This window comes from Pseudopipra pipra, chromosome 1 (genome assembly GCF_036250125.1).
Source record: "Pseudopipra pipra isolate bDixPip1 chromosome 1, bDixPip1.hap1, whole genome shotgun sequence".
NCBI classification, from domain to species: domain Eukaryota; kingdom Metazoa; phylum Chordata; class Aves; order Passeriformes; family Pipridae; genus Pseudopipra; species Pseudopipra pipra.
Window position 1 is genome coordinate 136,237,164 of NC_087549.1, and position 17,293 is coordinate 136,254,456.

Below are 17,293 nucleotides of genomic sequence, written 5' to 3' on the forward strand. Positions count from 1 at the left end.
AGAAAGAAATTAAAAACTAGTTCCCCCACTCCTAAGTAAGAGAACTCCATTGTAATCCTGAGTTTATTTTACATGCTTAGCTATGTTGGCACGCAAGGCATTTAATTTAACATATTGATGATAATGAATTTTTATAGCAAGGAAGGAGACAGGGAATTCAGAGTTTAAGGGAATCTGCCTTTGAATTTTCTTCATTATAATGTTTTACATTTCCATATCCCTCTTCATCTCCAACTTCCTAAAGCACATTACAGTTATGCCAGAATCAGTGAACTCTTGGCTGAAAAGAGCTGTGAGCAGTATCAACAGACCTTGTACTTTCTTTCTGAATTAATTATTTCAGTCATGCATGCCTTAGCCCTTGCTTGCAGAAGTTTGCTGAAAATAGATTCAGCTTGTGAGAACTGAATATGAGTGTGGCTGTGAAGACTGGGAAAGTCTCTCCTATCCTGAGCATTTCCTTTCTGACCCTTTTCATCCCGTTCACCTGGAGTGTCCCAATGAAGGAGGAGACTTGTATCAATTTGGTCATGCAGAAAGCAGAAGACTGTGTTCATTTCAACCCATGCAAAGCAAACAACCTTAGCTAATTTAGCAGCACACAGCAAACTGTGCATAGCTGGTTGGAGCCAGGAGTGAGGGTGAATACATTACCGGGCTGTTAGTGCAGAGGAATTTGGGTAGGTGAGTAAAAAGTTGTCACATTAAGCCACATAATTCCAGTTTGGATAACACCAATCCTTAGGGATAGATTTTCAAAGCCATAGGAATTCTAATGACATTGATGTATTATTCCATGCCTACTAAAATCTTTCATGTTTCTTTAATATTGGAGTCTATTATCTGTTATCCCAAAACAGTAGCAGCTTGGCATGTAAGCAGATGAGTGCTTTGTTTCGGATTCGGTCAGACATTTCCTTTGACTCTGTGTAAAGTTAGTAATTATAACTTCATTATAACTAGCAAGTGTGGGTAGAGTCCTTCCCAAATCTTCGTTCGCAAAGCCTAGCCATGATGATAACTTCATTCAATGGTCTGTCTTCATTGTGATCATGTGAGTTGTATAGAATTTCAAAGAGAATAATAAATGGGGCTAACGCTCAAAATTCATATCAAGAGGGGTATCAAAGTTAAGAAAGTTCCATTTGTAAAATGTGCATTTGTCCTTCCAAAAATACTACCTAAATGCTTTCAACTGTTGAAGAAAATGCTGAGGAGATGCCTTTAATAGTAGTATTTCATGCACTGAATAAAAATTAATAACTAATGAAAATAACTTGGGGTTTTTGGTTATTTGTTTTCTTTCTTCTGTAACACCAACATGCATTCATTTGCAGCATGTCTAAGTTTTCACAGACCATCAGTAATAAAACAGTATATTTATTTCTAGAAAACAAAATTGGCAATGGAGATCTTGGAGAGTCTACAACAAATTGAACAATTTGCAGTGTGAATAACAAGGGAAAAAAAAAAAGATAAAGGACAGAAAACATATCCACCAGATCTCTTAGTGGCACAACATTTGACAAAAGTAGAGGGATGTGACAGAGTTACTGGAGGTTTGTTTCATTCATTTGTATCAAGCTGCATGACTTTTCACCAGTACCTATTAAAATTTTTAAATAAATCAAAACATCACTCTCTGTGTGTTCTTTCTGTAGCCTTGGCAACAAAAATAGGAAGAGGGAGAAATTACAGATGGAAATCCTATCTGTCTGATCTCATATAGGTGGAGCAGAAAATGTCATGAGGGATAAAATGCCGTGATCTCTCAGAGGTATTCTCCTTTGACTCCAGTAGAGACTGCAAAACAAACTTTCTCAGGTTCTTCCTGCCTCAGGCAGAGTATGAATGCCTCTCTCCTGGTCTGTGAAAAGAAAAGTTTCTTTCAGTGCTAAAACAGGCATAATCTGGCTCCAACGTGCTACTGCTGAGTTTAGCCATATCCAGCAGGAGTGGGCCAACAATGTGGCTTCCATAGGTCAACAACCCAATGGTTGTTCATTTTGGTGGTATAACTGGCTGGCTGGCACAGTGGTTTATAGCAAATTTGGCGAACATATTTGAAACATCTTCCTTCCACAGTTATAAGCTAGTGCACCCAATGTTCCTATTTGTCTAGAAAACAAAACAGCCAATTCTTACAGTTGGACAATTGCTGACTATGTAGTTGAAAGAAAAAGAAATTTATTTCTGAGAATTCTTTTTTCAATAGAAATAGAACTTCTAATGTTTTCATTTAATTATTAACAGTGCTTGAAGTGTTAATTTTTCTTATATTAGTGTATCAGGAATATTATTCCATCACCTTGGAAATCAAGGTTATTTCTTAAATACACTGCAGAGGTTTTGTTTCTCACATAAACATTCAGTAAAGGCTAGTACACATCTCTATACCGCTCTAAAAATGCATATGAGTTTACACTAAATACAAGGCCACTGTGATTGCTACAAAAGGCTGAGATATGTACAAGTGGTTTTCTTTTTAGTAGTAGTTAATATTGAAATTGAAGGTGAAATTCAACTCTTCAATTTGGATACCTAAGTATAGGTGCATGTGACATAGATGAAGTATGTGCAAGTTTGTCCAAGAACATGAACTGACAGGACAAGGGAGAATGGCTTTAAACTGAAACAGAGTAGGTTTAGATTAGATGTTAGGGAGAAATTCTTTACCATGAGGGTAGTGAAGCACTGGAACAGGTTGCTCAGAGAAGTTGTGGATACCCCATCCATGAAAGTGTTCAAGGCCAGGTGAGATGGGACTTTGAGCAACCTGGTCAAATGGAAGGTGTCCCTTCCCACAGCTGGGGGGATGGAATGAGATGGTCTCTAAGGTCTCTTCCAACCCAAAGTATTCTATGATTCTGTGATCACAGATGATGGAAATTTAAGATGAAAGTTACCTAGCTGTGGATATCCGATATCATTTTGGGCACTGTGGTTATACTGAAGGTCCATTGCTGCTCCTGTAGGATAAGGTTCTGCTGGAGGTACTGAATCATATCTGCAAGTTTCAGACAGCCCTGGGTTCCTCCTGTGCTTAGGCAATTATATGTCACCCATGGTCAGTGCAGTCAAAGTGGGTATTTAATTTGCTCTAGAGTGAACCTGGAAACTTCATGAGCTGGCAAACCTTCGCTGACAGCATTTACTAGGTCTTTGGTCCTGACAATGAGCCCTTGCAAATGTAGCTCTTACACAGACAGCTGCACCTGCAAACCGATTTCCACCCTGCTCAGCTACCTATTTGTTCGTTTAAATCTGAAGTGAAAAGATATAATTTTTAATTTTTTTTTTTACAGATATACCAACAACAAATTGAATCAAGCAAAATAAAAATGACCTGTTTCTGGTCAGGGTCAAAATGTTGAGATTATTCCTCTCTTTTACCACTTCCTGTCTCATTGACCACCCCCACCTCCAGTAAAAAAAAGGTTTTTTTGGAACCCAAGTAAAATCTCAGGACTTTATCCTTCACTGTTTTTCAGTGCTTAGATGTTTGGCATCACTTCTGTTGCTTAAAATTGTGAAAAGACACCCTTGCAGTCAGAAGTAATTCTGTAGTGCCGTGTGTGTTGTCTTCCAGTGTCCTGCATTTAGATGAAAGCCAAATAAGGAAATACAAGTTTGTGAAACCTTCCTCTTTGAATTGCTCTACTCTGAAAGAACAACATAGATTTAGAAGTTATATACAAGAAAAAATAGCATCTATCAAAACCAAAATAATGTGTTTAATTTTTAAATACTTGAGAGTATTGGATCAACTACACTCTGGGTTAACTTGAAGGCAGTGGTGTTTTTCAGGGACCGTAGAGGGAGGATATTATTTAACATCTTGATCTTGTCAGAGTAATTGTTAAGTGCTCAGACTATCCCTCTTGAAAAGAACAAGAGTGCAGATTCTGCAGAAAGCTTATTTAGTGCCTGATGTCATGCAAAGGCAGCAACTTGGATACGCCTGTCTAGGCAACATGTAACTAATCAAGCATCTCAATTAAATATGATGTCTTACAGTTGTGGCACGAGAGCTGTCTAGGGATTTGGGTTTTTGAGTGTGACTGCAAGATCAGATAAAGAAGCATTTTCTGTGACAAGTCCTTAAGAAATGTGGCTGGTCAGAACAGTTTGTTAAAATCACGTGTTCTTTTCACTGTTCTTGTGGAGAATATCCTGACTGAACTCCTGTTACGGATGTATAGAGAAAAATCCATGTGAATAAAACAAAATTAATCCCTTTTTCAAACCAAAGAGCAAGCTTTCAAAGAGCAGTAGCAATCGCTACAGGTTAATCACTTTCATCGTCACTATCTTTCTCTCTAAGGCATGAATTGTAATTTTGAAATTTTACTTATTGATTGTGGATTGCAGCCAGTCCTGTGTTTTAGTAACTAAAGATTCATGTGCATGGGAGAGCCAAACTAGAAATTGCTCTGGTTAAATAGACTACCAGTTTTGGTTGCAATCTGCTTAGACCAAGTGCTTTCCAGAGAAGCCACGGTGATGCAGTTCATCCTGTTATGCCCAGACCCTGTGCTGAGCATGCTGCTGTCTGGCTATATGCTGACCAGCACACAGCTGGACTGAACAGCATGGCTTTGGCAAAGATTGGTGCTGAGGTGTACATAGGACACTTTTAAAAGCTTTAAATTAGGCTTTATCCCTAGAGGTAAAATGCTACTGCATTAATAAACCCATGCTCCTGCCTGTATCAACTTTGTATTGGTTGTACATATTCCTACAACTAATTGCCCTACAATTTTTTGGCTCTGAACCCTGATGGATCCCTGAGACACAGTATTAAGGGCTCAGGAACTGCATCACACACCAGTGTGTGTGGAGGGAGCTTCCTGCACTGTCCTACAGAAAGCCCTGATCAACTAGAAACTATACCTGCTAATATTAACTTAATCCTCTAGATCTGTAACAGTTTTCGTACTAATTTAGATTTGCCATTTTGCCTCCTCATGTGAGGCCTCAGGGTTCTCATTTGTGTCTTGGTTGCTCTTTTCCTCCTGTCTCTTCCACTAGAGAAGTGCCAGAGAATGGGAAACAAGGATGATGTACTTCTCCTGACATCTGAACACATAGTGGAGAAATTACATAGGCTACAGAGAGTTTAAAGTTGTTCCAATACCTGGATTAAACAGAAAAAAAGAGTATATAATATTAAACTGAACTTATTGTATATTTAGGGAGAGGAAAAAATTTGCACAAATGTGGTTGTAAGTATGTCAAAGTACATACAAAGAAATATACTGTTGGTTATATTCCACACAGGAGGTGGATCTTTAGAAGACTGAAATACTAAATCTAAAAGCTAACTTGACAAAAAAATAGTTATTTATGGCATTATCTGGAGTCATGACCCCCCAAGAATGGGCCTGGTAACAGACATGGTGTTATAACCACTGATGCTCTGTAGTCTAGAGCTGGCAGATAGTATTTATGTTTATAAACAGTAATTTTCACAGTTCCAGTTTTATGAACACTTTAGTCATTTATACAGATCTAAAAATGAGAATATAAACTCTAAAACCTGTGTCATAATTACACCAAAATCAAATTCTGCTAGGTGTTTTAATGGACATTGCATTGAAATGGTTCCTATTATTTTCCTTTAGTGGAGAGGGTGCTACAGAGCAGTTAATAAAGGCTTATTTTGAGAATGTCATTTCTCAGACTCCTGCTCTAGCAAATCAGGAACAAAACTGCATAATAAATATTTCCCTACTGTAATTGGTTTTTGAGTGACTTGGCAATTTGGCTTTTTTCCTCTCTTAAGTAAGGCATTGCAGAGATTTTTGCTCTTTTGAAGCTTGTCTCATATGACAAGACAATCCAAGGGGCTTTATGAGACTGCTGTAATGACCCCTAAATAGGCTGACAGTATTATAGCAGTCCCCAGGAGAGAAGCTTCTTTTCAAAAGGGGCTGAATATCATGGAAAAGTCAGTGGCTCCACATTGACTTTTCACAAAGCCGGAAAGACTAAATGGCTTTTTGGATTAATAACAGTTTTATGGCATCCTTCTCTTGCAGACTGTCTGTCAATGTGTGTGACTCTCCATTATAGGTGCTGTCAGGAGCTCAGAAGTGCAGTTTAAAAACCTGGGAACTTAAGATGTTGTAGAGCTGTGTAAAGCCTTGTGTCTACATAGGGGAGAGAGCTGTGAGCTGAATGCCTTTGTTTCATCCCAGCTGATGACATCATTTAATGTTTACTATAACCTACAGATGTAAATCTGTCTGATTCTGGGCAATGTTGCTTTATACTGGCCCTAGTGACAGTCTGACTTTGAGGACTTCTGCACACACACAGTAGCTTTCAAGACTCTGCAGAGCACTTGTGTAGTCTCTTCTTGGAGAATATAATGTAAGGTGAAGTTCTTGACCCTAGTGCACTCAGACACAGAATTTCCTCTTCTATTAGATTGGGTTCCCCTCATTCATTAGTTGTTACATTAGCTGTTCAAAATGGATTTTGCTAGGGCTTGTGTAGTCAACAGTGATGGTCTCAGGCTGTCTTCAGGTTCTGCTGATTGTTGATGTGAAGCAGGTATGCTATGCCCATATTTGTATATATATCCCCTTAGTTTTTTCCACTTCAGATATTAAAAAAAAAACAAAAACAAAACCAAAAAAAAAAAAACCAAAAAAACAAAACCATGAAAAACAACAAAAGGAATCTATCATAACTTTGTCTCTGTGCCCCTATACATGTCCTCTGTAAGACTTTGATGTTGTAGTCTACATGTATCTTATCTGCTGAAATTAGAGCTTTCACATTTTGACAGGCCGGTTCAAATCAAGAACTCCTTAGGGTTCTTAGATTATCAGATCCTATAAAACTGTAAAATTGCAACATAGGATTGCTATGTTATGATTGTAATTATGGTACTCCCTGTTAAAATGAGTTATATGACAGCAGCATACAAAGTGTCTCTTTCCCCGTTTTCTCTGGTCTTAATCTTCCCACTAGGACCTCATCTCAGGAGAGGTGATCTTATCTTGTATTGTCTCATCTCCTGTGCTAATGACTGTTAGATAGGGGTATTCTCCATGTGTCCTTAACACCTGCTCCTGTCTCAGTCAGTCCCTGCCTAAGGAAAATGTAAATAAATGAGGAAAAGTCAGTTGCAACCCCATACACACATGCTTCCCCTGCCCAGGTAATGCAGAGTATGAACGTGCATTTCTCTTGCCCCTTCTTGGTGCCCAAAAACGTGCTATTGGGAAGAGGCTTTCCATCAGCTCCAATGCACAGCTATCTCAAGTCCTACACAAGCTATCATCTCTGTTCTCCCCCTTGTGCTGCTTTTAGCTGGTGGGGACTAATAATATTCAGAAATATAAAAGCAATTTTCTAGCAAAAGTCTGAAACAATTCAGAAGTCTATTTTAGCTGTATGATAGGCACAGATACTGTAAGAGAATAGCAAACATTACATGAGACTGGGTAAGAGTGCAAATAGTTTTGGGGAAGCTGTTTTTGCTGTATGTCTGCAAAATGGATCACCAGAACTGCCTTATTCCTTAGGGAAATAATTTTAATTGCTAGTTCATTTCCTTTCTCTAAATATCCAAAGAAGTATTATTATCTTTGGTTTCTTGCTGAAAAATTGTCTGTTTAAAAAATATAGAATTGCCTGTTTTGTCCTTTCAGTGTTTCCATTTTAGTCTACAAATGCACCTTTTAGAAAGCATAATTCTCTGATTAATTTCATAGGCTATTAATCAAGAAATGCTTAAAGATGACCTTCTGAACTTAGTAATAGGTGATGAATTTTCTCAGAATTAATATTTAGGACAAATATTACCAGCAATTTCAGTTAATTTAAAAATAGACCTTGTCTGTGAGTTTGGCAATATTTGGGCAATTTTTTAATGTATTTTGTTAACAATCAGATATCACACCTTCCTTTTAAAGTGATAAAATTAAGCATGTCCTTGAGGGCTTCGTATTTTTTTCATTGTGATGTTATCTCAACTGAAGTTTGGAAGTGCAATTTCAATAAATAGTATATTTAAAGGGACAGCAGTTATCAAATGCAGTCTCATTGTTTCCTATTGCACCTAGCAATAACTCACAACACTTGACCACAAATATCTGAAGATGAGGAGCCTCGGATGGGATGATTGGTTGATTGACTGATTGATTGATTTTTGATTGGTAATGTCATAAACAGTCTTCCAGTACTGGGAGAAGGCAGCCAAAACTTAATCTACTGGAATGTAACTGCCATCTGTTTGGCTGATCTCTAACGATTTGCTCTGTGGATGCCTTACTCTCTTCCTTCAACTACAGAGACAGTAAGAGGTTTTTCTACAACATACTATTGGGCAATAGCAGAGCTCATTCCTGGGTGTACCAGCTGCTTTTTCTCTGGTTGAAGTTATCAGCTTTCTTCAGTTATTGCCTTAAAGAGAGAGAGCTCAGTAGCTGGCAGAGCTTCTTGTTCAGTAATGTCTGTGGTTTGGATCAAATTGAACCCAGTATTTAGAAGCAAAATATTCATGCAGTTGGATTCAACAAAGGCTCTTATTCCTAAACCTTGTTTGATAATATCCTCCATCTCCTAGAGATTTATAGTACCTTTTCATTTCTCTTAAAGAAAAAATGTGTCAGGAAGAGAATTAAACCTAAAAAGTCCAATGTTTACATATGTGATTACATCACTGAATCGTGGTGTCTTACTTCATTGAGAGGGAACTTTATTGTTTCATGTCTGTTTCAGTACTACTTTCATAGATATCTTTGGCCAGAATCCCAGTTAATAATCTGAAATAATTTCAGAGGTATAATGTAGTTGTTACTTTTAAATATCACATATATTAACTTTATGTTATCTTGATTGTGACAGATCACCCTAATCTGTTAAGGGACAGCAGTTATTGATGAAATGGTGTTTGGACTGTATTTGGGAGTGTCCATATAAGTAACATATGGAATGGATGTTCAGTATTTGAATTGGATTTGAATTTGACAAATACTGAACACCAAGAATTTAAAAAAGGCTTAAACTTCAGTTGTGCTGAGCTTTTACAAGTAGTGCATGCATTCAGCTTTCCTGAGAAAAATCAGTTGTATTTGGAGATATATGGGAATATAGGCAAGATGTCATCAGAAAATATCCCTTGTTAAAACTGTAAGAAATTAATCTTCTTTACAATATACAGTAAGATGGCAACTCAGCATCAAGGATGGCCTCAGGTAAAAAATAACTTACTTCCCCAAAAGACAATTGTTATGAGAGAGGTTCTAATAAATATTCCCTTTATACTCACAGGGGTTGCTGACAGTAATCCTCATAGCTGGTGAAAAAAATGTCTGGAAAAATCCTTTGCTTTAATGCTGTACTGTTCAGTAGAATAAAGGTGCTATGTACTTCATACATATGCAGTATTTGGACAGAACTGTACAACTAGAGAAGCAGTGGGAGATAACACTCATATCCATACCTGAAAAACAAAGGAAAAAGAAAAACTTTCTTGAAGTAGTAATGTGTATGTTCTCTACTTGCTGTGAATGATCTTCCTTTCAGTAACGTGCTTCTACATCATTAAAAGACACTGAAAAGTTTGTTTCTCTTCATAAGTGTATTTATATAGAATTCTAGCTATCAGCAGAACTCTACATCTGTACCATATAACTATTAAAATTATTTTCTTAATTCAGTAGTTTACATGCAAAATCATTATAATTTTTGAAGCATTTTTGCATCTTCTTACGCATGTAGTACCTGTAGGGGATGGAATACGTTATAAGCAGGTACAGTGAACCAAACCATATAAACAGGTCTGACAGAATGACAACTCCTAGGTATCTAATGATACCAATAAAATCATATTTATGAAAGACTCCAAGAATTCTATTTCCATAGTAATACAATTTAGAGACCATGAAGGCAGTAACTTGGAACACAAGCTTGGATCCTAACTTTACTGAGGGCTCCTGAGCTGCTCAGATCAACTTCAGTAGTTAGCTGCATGAGCCTTTTTGTAGTCAGATTGTAAATTTTTACAGATAGGATTAAGAAAAATTAGGATGTGAGAGAGAAATAATTAATAGTATTTTCATGAAGGTATGAAGCTTTTTCGGAGTAAGAGGAATTCTGTCTTCTTTCTAATATCCAAGTAGAAGTGAATTTGTTTCCTTCCAGAAGTATCTAGGGTTATTTAACTTGAATTAAAATACTAAATGAGACTTCATTTTTTATACAGAAAATTTGGTAGACATGAGTAAGTCCTCACACTGACAAAATCTTGAGCTGAAGGCTATAATAAAAGTGTTTGATTTACAAAATGTATGATGAATCTTCTTTGAGCATGGATCAAGATACCATTTAAAGCATTTGTATAGAGCTACCAACTAGGCTCAGCACTAGAGCCTTCCAGTTGTGGAGGTGGAGGCTTAGGTACTAATAGTTAACTGGAGTAGCATTATTAGTTATGAAAAACTGGAAAAATAAAAAATTTTGCAGAGTTTTGACTATGGTTTAAATATTGCATGTTTATCTGAAACAAACTATTTTAGTAATTATTTCTTCTTTATTTCTGGAGCCCTTTCCTTGGGCCTCAAATGCAATTTTTATTTTCTATGGAAATTTTGTCAGAATGATAAATTAAACTGGGAAAATATATCTTTGTTTTCAAAACCTTTTAATTTACTGTACCTTCTTTATACATGACAGTAATAACCGTTTCTGTTGACCATTAAAGGAGGAAAGAATTTCTAAGCTGGCTGGCTTTTGTCATCTTCCTGACAGTATAGTTTTAATTATGTTTACTTGTGTGACTTACCTAGAGCTGCTGAAGTTGTTAGAAGTTGCTTCAAAGGTGTCACTGAGATTTACTGGGTACATAAAGTACATCCTGGCATAGAAAGTACAGCAGATGATACAGAAAGTGTCAAGGAGAAAGTAACCTGATAATATCTGCAACAGCTAAAGTAAAATGCATCAGTAATGACGTTAATGTAGGGTGAAATCCAGCTGAAACAGAATTTATGGTCAATATATTTTAAACTAGGACCTTAATAGTTTCATCTAGAATATAAGTTCTTATCAAGTATGTCTTCAGCTCAGGATAATGTCACCAGGAATAGGTTGTGTATGTTCTGGGGAGTGGGCTGTGGGGAGGGAGTGTCAGGTCTGCACGGCAGCATGGTCTGATGAGACGGTAGTCCTGTGCTGCTGGCTGGGAATAAGAGGTACTGCAGGAAAGGAACTTCTCCATCACCAGGGTAATTCTAAATTCTAAGTCCACCTCTTCCATTTTCTAGAGTACTGTTTATTTTCTAAGTTTACTCTAATTTTAAAACACTATAATTGAGGCCTTGTTTAATTTGCTTTGTCTCAAAGGAGGTGGAAGCAAGGAAGGAACTGACACTAGCATGTACTACTTCTGTAGTATTACTTCAAGCTTTTCAACAGAAAGCTGGCAGTGCTGTTGGTTTAAATATTTTATGGTTACAACAGCTTGGGATGTGTAAAGGAAGACTGGAAATCTGAGATTTGTTTCATTGCTCATTTCAGACCACACACTTTTTTTTTTCCCCTTTCTCTGTTTTAGACAGGAAAGTACAGACCTTCACAGCTACTGACCTTGACAGAAATTTGCTGTGACATGAGCATAACAGCAACTTCTGTAATTTTAAAGACCATGATAATTAGGAAACTTTCTTCCACAAATATATATGTATTTGTCTCTGAATGGCAAATCTACAGTAAAGCAAACTTTTGGAGATTTAAAATAAAATAGCATTGTAAGCCTATAGCTGTCAGAAATTTTTTTGGATATTCTTACAAAGGATAGTCTAGTGAATTATGTTCAGAAATGTTGAAAACCACATTGTTTTTAAGGTGTTAACTGTGAATACTGCTCATTGCTTTGTTAGAGCGTGTCCATTATTAAGGAACTTAACTGGCCATCTTGCCTCAAAAGCCATCAAACATTTTGCCATAGATTTCACTGATATGATTACAGGAAGTATATGATTGGGATTTGGGGATAGAGAACATTTTCATCATAATATAAGATGATTGGATGAGGTAACTGTCTTGTCAACTGCTAGTGGTTAGAAACAGAGCTGTCTGTGCAACACATTTGCAATTTGTACATTTTTTCCTTTATTACTGAGTTGCAGTGTACATGTTGCTGCTGCTCCCAGAAGCGACAGGACTCAGTATTTCAAGGGAGCGTTTTACATAAAACTAATGTGCATCTTCCATATCAAACTGTGTTTTTTCCCCCTTTCAGGAAGATACAGATCATAATTATTATACTTCAAGGACGTATGGCCCATATGATTCTACCAGTCGGGATTTGTGGGTCAATATAGACCAGATGGAGAAGGACAAAGTAAAGATTCATGGGATCCTTTCCAATACGCATCGTCAAGCTGCAGTAAGTTATCACAGCATTTTCTTCTTTGACTAACATTGATGTTTTCACCAGTGACCCACAGAGTAGTATTACTAAGTATGATGACTACTGTTCACAGAGCTATATCTTTGAATCTTAGTTAAGCTGTGAAAGTCTTTACAGTGTTGCTATCAAGTGATTCCAAGTTGCATTTTTGAATATGCTATAAAAGTCCTTTAGAGATGCCTTTACAGATAGATTTAAAATTTTTCTCTGTTCAGGAGGATCACAAGCTATCAAACAGTAAACTACTTGTGTTGCTGAAGTTGAAGGGAATTTTACCACTGAGTTCGATAACAACAGAACTGGGTTCAGGATGAAGTTGAAGTTTAAATTTCCCATGGAATGTGTCTGTGTTTTCGCTTCTATTTTGCATGAGGTGTCACACTTACTTTTCCTTTTGGGACAACTGAAAAAAAAGTCATGAGAATGTCTTATAGTAATAGAAGTGATGTGATCACAGTTTTAGATTATTAACAAATACATATCACAGAACATAAACAACAATCATATTTAACTTATTGTAATCATGCTGCCTGGTAAAATTGATATGAAAATAATAGGCTTACAAACTTGGAAGTGCAATAGAATACTGTATGATTTACAAATTGTATTCTCAGTTCTCACCTGTAGATAGAAGCTGCATACATAGAAGAGCCAATATCAGTGCAAATTAAATACAGAAAATTACAACTCAGAATTGTGGTTCATGGGGATCTTGTTTCATCCATTTGCCAACTTAGCTCCAACAAAAAGTCCTTGGGTTTTGCCAGTTTAAAACAAATTCTAGTGGACACCTTAATTAAAAGTCGTATGGTTTTTAAAGATGCAAATAAGCTTAACAGTTTTAAAGCTGAGAGAAAACCTAAGTTTAATTCATCTTCTCTGAATTTATTTGTTTGCTCCCTGTCACAAACCAGGTGACTGGCTCAGAGAAATGCAAGAGGTGGCTGGAAGAAATACTGTGATATTTAACTCAGAATACAAAAAGCAGAATGACATGATAAATCCAGTGCATGTGACTGACAAAGAGTCCAATTCAAAAAATATATTCCTCATAGTCAAAATGACTGTAAGAAGCCAGAGATAATGCAAAAACAGAGGGTTCAGGCAGTTATATGTCTTTGGGGTAGATTTAATAAAACATTGTATAAGCTATTTTTATAAAAGAATTTGATTCTAATGAGAAAAAAACCTCAGGGCACCTAAAAGTGAAAATCTTTATTGTCTGCCTTGCCAGCTTCATGTGGGTTCCTGGTGATCTGTGTTGAGGGAGAGAATGGAAATATGTCAAAAAAAAAAAAAAAAAAGGTATTAAAATATTTATAAATACATATAAAAGGTATAACATCTTTCCCTATTAAAAGTAATTTGTGAAAGTGAGATCTAAACATCAGTGAAATTCCTTTGAGAAACTTTAACCTGTGTTTAAGTATTGGTGAAGACGACACCCTTCCACATCTTTGTTGTAAGCAATTTTGTTTCCAGTTGGCTTCTGAAATTATACACCTAAAAAATGTCAATTCCAAGGCAGACATTTTAATGAAGTTATTAAACTGAGGTTTAGAATGAGGCAATTTCTTTTTCTTGGTGTGAGATCAGTGTGGAGGAGCATTCAGCATGGTTTAGAACTCTGATATCCATCTCTTTTCATACTTACCCAAATATCTTGGACTGTGAACTTAAGTGTCTGTAGCCATGTCTACATATATTTTTAAAGACCTCTTTTTCAGAGGTTTATGTCCTTCCTGAATGATGAAAAAGTATCAGTGAGTCATCCCATCAGGTTTTATATTTCATTTATACATCTATAATTGATTTCTTCTATGCATCTGAACAAACAACATTCATATGTACTACACAATGAAGTTATTTAACAGAGATGTGCTCTCTATAACTGTACAACTGTAGAGTCATATATTCTGAAATGATCATACATAACTGAGCAGCAATCTCTTCCTTTCCCTTCCATAGAGATAAACTTTGTCATTATTCTTTTTTAAAGGCCATTTTGCACATTATTTGTGACTCAGTGATTTACACGCTGATAATTTCTAAACATTATTCTCCAATTTGACAGTAGAACCAGGAGTTAAATTATTATATGTTAAGAATCAGTGAATTCATTTAACACTGTCGGGGATTCTTTGAATGGTAAAACTTTTACGCTTAATTTGTGTGTTTTCCTTCAGTTTGAAATATATAATCCTAAGATTTCCCAGAAGCTGTCAGGTGGTTTTGCTTCTACAGGAAAAGTAATAAAGAGAAGATCCATGAGGTGATTTGATTGTATAAATGGCATAGAAATTGGTTGCAGAAAGTAACACACATATATTAATGGAACAATTAAAATGTCTAACACTACAGGATTTACATCACTAATAGTAAGGATTGTTTCTTAACATATGACCACCATATTCTTAACCATAAAATAAAATTTTAGGAGTTGCTTGGATATTCAGTGTGTTTAGATATCTAGTAGCTGATTACTCAAACACTGAACTAGATACAGGATACCTCATAGCTGAGAACTCAATTCCCTTTTCTCACAGTCCATTTGATCATTAAGTATGAAGAAAACATTTTTATTTCAGCGGGTTAAAAATTCTGATTTCTTTTCTGAAAAAAAGGTATACTTTCTAGCAGCAAAAGTGAAAGCACACTTTTAGTGACTATTAGAATATTGTGCTTTAAAACATTCCTTAAATCATGTAGCTTCTTATTACAGTATTATGCTAAACTGTCTACATTAAACATTTTTACATTGTCAGAATTTAAGGCACCCTTTTTCGATTTAAGTCAGTGGGAGACCTGTATCTGGCTTGAGTGGGCAAATAATCAAGTTTTTATTGTAAAAATCTTTATACTAATGTTTATATTACAGCAATTGAGAAGACTGCTAAGGGGACAGTTTTGATTTGAAGCAGTTTCATGGTTACTGTGTATTCAGCAAGCTAATGCTACTAGGTAAAATGGAGGGTAGCAGACAAAGGAAAGAGGGATGGTTTGGTCAGTGAACTGGTAGTTTTAACAGAGTTCTTGGAAATTATGTTTGGTAGAGCAAGGACAATTTAAATGGACTGCATACACAGACATAGCATACACTTCAGCAGTGAAAACTTTAGGACACGGTAAAAGAACATTTGTTTAAGTTAATTCATTAGTTGTCTTTTGCATATGCCATTTTGATTAGAAATGTTCAGTGGCACATCCATATTTATGTATATACAGAAAAGGTCATTAGAACCCACTCAGTCCAATTAACACAATGCAAATGGATTTTGCATTTTAATTAAAAACAAACAAAAATGTGCTAATAAATCCTGTCTAAATTCTGTCTTCCACTTAAGTGGAAAGTAAATCTAATTTAAAGTTACTGTAAATCTTCAGCTGCTAATTTCATGCTAAATAAGTCTTTAAACATTTCTGGTGGGTGTAAGCATAATTCTTTCTGAGAGAAGTACTCAGATATAATCTGAACATAATAAACCCAGGACAGAAATAATGGTAGGGAAAATAAAAACAAAAAGTGATTTTCTTTTTCCTTTTTTCCCCTCTTTTTTAAAATGTATGAGCTGTTGTGCTTACTTAAGTGGAGACATCAAAGGATTGAGGGACAGTCATCAACAACCCACCTTCACACTGAGTTTTACTATAATAATTCCTCCTAAATAAGAAATAATGGGCTTCATGCCTGTTTTCTATCTGGGATTTGGACCATTATGGAAGTGATATGTTTTTCATGGAATATTATATTTAAACTATGGAAAGGCCTTACTGGGATTTCAGCATTCCTTTCTACCATAACTACTGATTTATTCAGAGTTTAACCAGATAGCACATGAGGTGATAAGATCAGCCACAATATTTAGCGAGCTTTGGGAAAGTAGTGAATAGGTAGAAAAGGAGAAAGCCATAGGCAGAGACGAAAAATGAGTTTGAATTTGAATGATGCTTTATAGCAAGCTTAGTTGAGAAAAGTCTGTTCCCCAAATTAAAGTTCCCTGCTATGAATTCGCCTTATAGAGGGTAGTCATCTGTAGGCTTATACAAACAATTTTTTTTAACTTTTATTTTGCAGTAAGTACCTTATGTAGTTTGTTGTTGCTTCTGTTGAATATTTCTTTGTATATCATTTCATTTCCTAGTTGACAGTATAGGAAAGTTTAGGAACTGGTGTCATATGGGATTAGTGGAGAAATTGCCTTCCAGTGACCAGCCTTCATTAGATAAGCACCCAGGTAGCTGCAGGATGTCAGGGTGAGCACTTGGATCTGAAGGCACATGTGATGGCGGAGCAAATGACCAGCAGCCAAGGTAGGAGGCATCCTGTAAAATGTAGGTATGGCTAAGGCTTTAGATATTGATGGCTCCTCTTAAGAAAGAGGTTAAAGCAACTTTTTTTAAGGAAAAACTCTATAAATCTTTATTAATTTTATTCTTATGAATGAGTTACAATGTCTATTAATGTATTTTATTTTCTGAAGTCTTTAATTATGAAGATCTACTGCTTTCAGGTGTTCAAGTGCTACACAGAATTGTTTCCAGTAGCTATTACCAGTTCCAAATTCAAAAAGAATAGCAAGGGTTCAGTGAAAAATAAAAAGCAATGAAACAGATATTTGAAGTGGAGGACTGTTCCATCTTGTTTTCTCTTACCTTTCTGCTCAATATTGATTTTATTTTCTGATGTTCCTTTCAGAGAGTGAATCTGTCCTTTGATTTTCCATTTTACGGTCATTTTCTACGTGAAATTACTGTGGCAACTGGGGGTAAGTGGCTTTCTAACAATTTACTTTGAGTAATATGGGAAGAGTTTCTTGCAGCTTTTTAAAATACTGTTTTTTCCCCTGTATATGTCAAGAGATA

At 36.0% G+C, this 17,293-nt stretch overlaps 1 protein-coding gene across 2 annotated transcripts in view; it reads left to right on the plus strand.

The window, feature by feature from the left end:
• Positions 1-17,293, plus strand: part of PLXDC2 (plexin domain containing 2) — a 261,532-nt gene that overhangs the window by 130,810 nt on the left and 113,429 nt on the right. For both annotated transcript variants that reach the window (XM_064634991.1, XM_064634982.1), the window contains exons 3-4: positions 12,260-12,406; positions 17,127-17,196. In XM_064634991.1, the coding sequence (XP_064491061.1) occupies positions 12,260-12,406; positions 17,127-17,196 (217 nt within the window). The remainder of the gene's footprint in view (positions 1-12,259; positions 12,407-17,126; positions 17,197-17,293) is intronic.